Source organism: Phragmites australis, chromosome 11 (assembly GCF_958298935.1).
Source record: "Phragmites australis chromosome 11, lpPhrAust1.1, whole genome shotgun sequence".
NCBI classification, from domain to species: domain Eukaryota; kingdom Viridiplantae; phylum Streptophyta; class Magnoliopsida; order Poales; family Poaceae; genus Phragmites; species Phragmites australis.
Window position 1 is genome coordinate 16,927,042 of NC_084931.1, and position 6,763 is coordinate 16,933,804.

The following is a 6,763-nucleotide window of genomic DNA, read 5'->3' on the forward strand; positions in this document are numbered from 1 at the left end:
CTTTGAGCTGACACTGAAGGTGACAGCTATTATGTGGGATTCTGTAGTAATATGAGTTCATCTGTTTATTATCGCATATGATCAAAACCAGCCGGATGAAGTTGTATTCCGAATCTGTAACCTTTGCTGCGTTTTGGCAGCTCTATAAATACATTACGAGGTGACAATGCTTGCTAATAGATTAGACAAGTTTACAGCTAATACTAACCCCCACCAGCGTTTATCCTTTGAAAAGGGACATATGGGCCGGTGAGGTGACCAACTCCTATCCACCGTTTACTACTCATCAGCAGGGGACACAATGATCTACGGAGTACTATCACACTGACTTCTGAGTTCTCACACTTGCTTATAAATAAGTGTTACCTTAGTGCCATTTCTGTGGCCACGTTCTAGCCATCTCAATCATTGCATGTACTGAACGCCATAGGAAAATTCGGCGGTATGGAAGCGAACGGCAGGTCGCAAGAACCTCCGCCTCGCCGTAACCTCGCCGTCGATCACGAGTCCCTGCAGCAGAACGGCGATCCCAGGAGGAAGGGTGGATGGATCACCTTCCCTTTCCTCGGAGGTCTCTCTCTCTCTCTCTCTCTCTCGTGTGCCTGTTGCTTGTTGGAACTTGAGGAATATTTGTTACATTTACGTGCGTGTGTGTATGACATGACATGCATGGTTCAGTGGCGATGCTGGGGCTGGGTGTGGCGACGAGCGGCGCGTTGAGCAACCTAGTGGTCTACCTGATAAAGGAGTACAACGTGCCAAGCGTCGACGCGGCTCAAATCTCCAACATCATCTCCGGCTGCCTGAGCTTGGCCCCGGTGGCCGGAGCCATCGTCGCCGATGCTTTCTTCGGCTGCTACCCAATCGTTGCGGTCTCCATGTTCTTCTCCGTCCTGGTGAGTAGTTAGTTGGTTCACGTACGTACCCCGTACGTATTCGTACACAAGAGCTCATATCGATCGGATCGTGCCGTCCTAACTATCGTGCTTGACTAATGCGTGCGCACAGGCCTTGGTCGTGTTCACGCTCACCGCGAGCCTGCGGGGCCTCCGGCCGGCGTCGTGCCAGCTGGGCGCCGGCCCGTGCCAGCCGGCCTCGGCGGGGCAGATGGCGGCGCTGTACGCCGGCGTGTTCTTGATGTGCGTGAGCGCCGCGGGCTCGCGGTTCAACCAGGCGACAATGGGCGCGGATCAGTTCGACGCCGCGGCCGACCGCGACGTGCTCTTCAACTGGTTCTTCATCTTCTTCTACGCCTCCTCCGTGCTCGGCTCCACGGTCATCGTGTACATCCAGGACTCGGTGTCGTGGACGCTGGGGTTCGGCATCTCCAGCGCTGCCGCCGTGGTCGGGCTCGCGGCGCTGCTCCTCGGCACGCGGTACTACCGCCGGCCAGCCGTGCTGGGCAGCCCGTTCACGGGGCTCGCGAGGGTGGCCGTCGCCGCCGCCATGAAGAGGAAGGTCAACGTGGCGACGTCAGAGGAGTTGAAGTTTTACCACGGACTACGGAACAGTGACGGCGACGGCAAGACTAGCGACGATAATCTTGCTCCAAGCGACAGCTTTAGGTAAGAAAAATTGTGCCTTTAATTTGCATGTCCGGTACAATGTCATGCATGAAGATGAAAGAATAATAAACTTTAGACAAGGTTAGGCAATGGATAGGTAATTAAAGTATCATTATATTATGGGACCATCTATTAAACAGTCGAATGAAAAACGTTTTTCAGCCATCGGATCAAAATCAGTGGATGCCATTATTTCTTCACCCTCCTTCCCATTGTCTTTCTCTCACCAAGTGGTTTCTCCTCGCATCCGCCCGCCTTCCTCTCGCCATCTCCGGCGACGCTCATATCACCAAATCCTTAGCCATTGGCCCCTTGTCATTCACCCGACGGTGCTCGGCCGTCTCTTTGTCATCCCCGTCACTGGCACCGCTCAATTCCCTCTCATCACATGTGACTCTGGCAGCGCCACTGTCACACCACCACACCTTCACCCAACGCTGATCTAGCCACAGCCACTAGAGCTCCCTTCATGCCCAGCCTGCCCTCGAACCCTAACCAGCTCGGAACCATAACCTTGCCAGCGGCAGTTCAAACCGGTCTCTATTATAACTAGTGGCGATTTCAGTCCACTGAGCAATAGAAAAAGCGTTATATTATTGCTAAGTGACACTCGCTTTATAGTATGTTTTAATTTGGCGCAAGGAGTATTTCCTAACCAGAGGTGTCTACTTGAGATCTGTGAATAGTCACTCATCCCTCCATTTCACAATATTATTGTCAAAGCTCGCCTTACACGCGGATTACCAAAACACTAAATGTAAGAATAAGTTAACGAGAGATGAAGAACTTGTCGCCAATTGCCGAAGGATATATATATTCTAACAAGATATGAGAACAAATTAATCATAAGAATGCAAGTTGCTTACAGAACAAAGAGCAAGCAGGATAATAAACGCACCAAAGTTAGCCACACTTCAAGCCTTGCATTACCTTTCCACGTGCAGCAAGCATATATTCCTCCAATTTCTCTGAAAAGGAGTGATCGACAGAGCACGATCCTGCGCTTTATTCAGAAGCGCATGAGTTTTTGCTGCACTTGTTACCACTTTTTTTTTCCAATGCACACATGCAGAAACCACTACTCACACACACCACACTTGCATATCCACGAAAGCGCCCACTCGTGTGTAAATTATAGGTATCATGATTTAAACTCTGGTGGGTGTAATCGTACCCTCACATCTCCACCACAATTAGAGACAGTTTATGTACCACTTGCAGTAGGTACAAATGCATTATCGATGAACTATTTAATAAGTTAATCAAAGATATTCAAAGAGATAACAAATTGTATCATATGGTTAATTGTCGTTATCATTCGATTTTACAATTGAAGTACAGTGTAACTAAGTCTTGATACAGAGATCGAGCAATATTCACATCTCTACGCAAATAAAAACTAAGGGCAAATTGTAAAAACTGACTTGCAACTACGGGTTTGTCAGAAACCCTACAACTATTTTGTTGTTAGTCTAGCTCCCGCTTGAAAGTTTTCTTCGATGTTAAATACCCACCTAGTGTTGTAAACTGCATGTATGTCGCTTTTTCATGCCTTCCGGTGCGTGGCGGCTTCTAGCCTGGCTTCCAATGTCTCATATACCATTTATCTAATATATCACCTTATTTATTGCACACTTGAAGAGAATAAATTCACCTAAATACGCGAGTAAGAAATGCACACTAGAAATCTAGTTGGAAGTCATTAGGTCACGTTAAGAGCCATGCAAGCAGTGTGTTGCACATGGTCAACGATCATAGGTGGGTATTTGACATGGAAGAAAACATGTAGGCTTGAGACTAACAAAAGAATAGTTGTATGGGGTTTCTAAAAACCCACATAGTTGCAGGTGGTAACTTTCCTTAATAACAATACGAGTTAGAGGGCTCATGGCCTAATGTCAAACGGTGTTAGCACGCACGTTGCTTTGAATACGTTTACTGCATTAAACTTGATGCATATGGGCTTCCACTGTCATAGGCCAGTCAAATCTGTAAGCTGCAAGCCAGCCAGAAAATATCCAGCGACAGCAACTTTTATATTAGCCGTATTAGGGAGCTACGTAATATTATGCTATACTAGCCACAGTGATCACAAGAAAAGTGAGATGGTGATATGTTGGCATCTTATCGATCGCTTCTATAATATGGCTGATATCGGGAAAGGACATTCCAAGATCATGTAGGTTTATTATAACCAGAACATCAGTGTCTTGGACTTGTTTTTCTAGGGCAGTATCTTCGACTGGTCAGCTAACCAAGTCCTGTCTCCAGTGCATTTAGTAGCATTTGTTTAGGGCAGTATCTTGGATTGGTCAGCTAACCAAGTCCTGTCTCCAAAACATCAGTGTCATGCAGGTTTATTAATGATCCGTATGTCCGTAGGGCTGATACGATTTCCTCTAGTTTTTCACAATAAACATGCCTACGCATTTAGTAGAAAATACATGTATGTATATATATAAAGCATATTTGGTATTTTCGGAAGTATGTATTTTCACATACATATCTTATAACATAGAAAGTATCTTATTTAATAAATAGTATGTATATAGAGCATGTGAGTATATAAAATCATAAAATTGATATATATACATTTTTAGGTGGTTTGCACTTTTTTTAGTATATTATATTTTTATGTACAATTATAAAGGTATTATTAAAATTTATTAAAAATGATAGATTTTTTTAATTTTTTCATTTAGTTTACATTGAAGCATCTTAGAATGAGTATAGAGTATATAAGTATACTCATAGTGATAAAAAAGTATATCTAATTTATTTATATGATATATTATAATAGGGAGTGTGTACTTTGGAAGAACAGTTTTTTTTTTATATATATATAATCTTCGATTTATCGGGGCCCTAGCGGTCTGAGTGCGTGTAGAGCACGCTTGGTCCGTTGGTCTTGTGCGTGCGTATGATGTGACTCTTGTGTGCGGGCTGTACTCGTTGGAAAACGAAAGAGCAGGTTAGAACATTTAATCAAGATATGCAACCAAGAACATTTCAGACAAGGTAAAAATTCCAACCATCACTAAAAACGCACATATTAGCACCTAATTTCAAAGATAACATAAACAAACTTACAACGTAGTCAACTAAAGTTGTGATTGCTACTGGTTTGAATTATTGATTACTTTAATCCCTTTTTCTGATTAACACTGTCCATGTCATCACCAGCAATTTTAGTTTCCTGAACCGCGCTGCACGTATCACCGACGGCGACATCATCGCCGCGGACGGCCTAAGTATGTGCGCACGATGGGACTGGGTTTGTGTGGGGGCTCTACTCTTTGAAAAACGAAAGAGTATGCTAAGAGTCTTGCCTTTCAACTTCTTCCACATGTTAGCTGCTGCACTGTAGTTTTTCTTTTCTCATTTTGTGCCGGTTTTAACCAAACTTGTCCCTCCCGGTACATATCAAAAACTCAAAATATCTTGGTTTTAACATGTAAATAAGTAGTCGAGTAATCAAGATCAAGTGTATATCATCAATAAAATGAAAAGCTTCTTACATGGAGCGACCCAGCTCCGGAAGGGGACAGCACACTGGCAGGGGCAGGCTGCAGGCCACAGGCAAATTGGCAGGGTTGCCGTTGGCATCATCGGATGGCACCGCGGAAAGTTCCAGCTCTACTTGCAACCAAGAACATTACAGACCAAGAAAACAATTCCATCCATCACGAACCACGACAACCATAACGGCAAATATTAGTCGTTTAAAAAAAAATAACGACAAATATTAGCATCTAATTTCAAAGATAACACAACCAAAGTCTCAATGTAGTCAAGCAAAGTTGCGATTTCTATTGGTTTGCATTGTTGATTACTTTAGTTTAATCCTTTTGTTTGAGTAACACTGGCCATGACATCACCAGCAATTAATTGTAGCTTCCTGAACCGCGCTGCACTGATCACCGACGGCGACGTCATCGCCGCGGACGGGTTGGTGGCCCGGCCGTGGCGCATCTGCACGGTGCAGCAAGTGGAGGACTTCAAGGCGGTGCTCCGCATCCTGCCGCTCTGGAGCGCGGCCATCTTCCTCAGCGTCTCCATCGGCGTGCAGATCAACTTCACCATCCTGCAGGCGCTCGCCATGGACCGCGCCGTCGGCCGCTTCACCGTGCCGGCGGGCTCCATGATCGTAGGGTGCCTCATTGCCGTCGTCGTCTCCCTCGGCCTCCTCGACCGCGTCCTCCTCCCGCTGTGGCGGCGCCTCACGGGGCACAATCCCACGCCGCTGCAGCGCATCGGCGCGGGCCACGTGCTCACTGTCGTCAGCATGGCCGCGTCCGCCGTCATCGAGCGCCGGCGCCTGGCTACCGTGCGCGCGCACGGCGAGGAGGACAACCCGGGGTGGGTGTCACCGCTGTCGGCCATGTGGCTGGTCCTGCCCTTCGCGCTGTCCGGTGCCGGCGAGGCTCTACACTTCCCCGGGCAGGTGACACTTTACTACCAGGAGTTCCCACCGTCCCTAAAGAACACAGCCACAGGCATGGTCGCCATGATCGTCGCGCTTGGGTTCTACCTGAGCACGGCCCTCGTCGGCATCGTCCGGCACACCACGGCGTGGCTGCCGGACAACATGAACGCTTCCAGGCTGGAGAACTTCTATTGGCTGCTCGCCGTGCTAGTGTCCGTCAACTTCGGGTACTACCTGCTATGTGCGAGGTTGTACAAGTACCAGAACGTCGGCAAGTGACGGAAGATGTCAAGATCAGGACCATCAGGCATCACTCGCTGCATTCTGGCCAGTTACTTATATTTGGATCCTGTGTGTTGTACGGTGGCGTACTGAACAAATGTTTCGTGTCAGACTTAAGCTATGAAGAAATCAAGCTGTGCAATAAGATATTATGAGACAAATGCATTGATCTGTTCCTCGCCTCTTGGATGCCACACAAAGTGGCATATCTTTGATTATTACGGCAGTATCCTGGGTCAAGTAAACTGAAATCACACTACTGTACTTTGCTACACTAGAGCTTCCAATGGTTGATCTCAGTGATCCTGATCAACCATTATCATAGGTGAATGTCTGAAAAATAATTCGAGACATGCCTTCAGACAAAACTGCTTGGTCAATCATCGAACCTTACATTATGCGACCTTTCAGGCTTTATCACCTCTGGACAGTCGCAGCTTCCATCTTGTTAAGGAGGGCCTCCATATTTTGCTGCCCAAGAAAAAAGAAT

The 6,763-nt window shown here is 46.6% G+C and overlaps 1 protein-coding gene across 1 annotated transcript; it reads left to right on the forward strand.

Annotated features, from left to right (window-relative positions):
• The first annotated feature begins 344 nt into the window (after window positions 1-344).
• On the forward strand, window positions 345-6,443 carry LOC133885898 (protein NRT1/ PTR FAMILY 2.3-like). The gene is made up of 4 exons (XM_062325664.1): window positions 345-571; window positions 679-896; window positions 1,009-1,565; window positions 5,460-6,443. The coding sequence occupies exons 1-4, from the start codon at window positions 445-447 to the stop codon at window positions 6,268-6,270; spliced, it is 1,713 nt and encodes a 570-aa protein (XP_062181648.1). The 5' UTR covers window positions 345-444; the 3' UTR covers window positions 6,271-6,443.
• Window positions 6,444-6,763: the final 320 nt, after the last annotated feature.

Coding starts and splice junctions, on each gene's coding strand:
- LOC133885898 (XM_062325664.1), top strand. CDS start 445: ATGGAAGCGAACGGCAGGTCGCAAGAACCTCCGCCTCGCCGTAACCTC. Junction 572..678: donor CACCTTCCCTTTCCTCGGAG/GTCTCTCTCTCT, acceptor TGCATGGTTCAG/TGGCGATGCTGGGGCTGGGT. Junction 1,566..5,459: donor GCTCCAAGCGACAGCTTTAG/GTAAGAAAAATT, acceptor AATTAATTGTAG/CTTCCTGAACCGCGCTGCAC.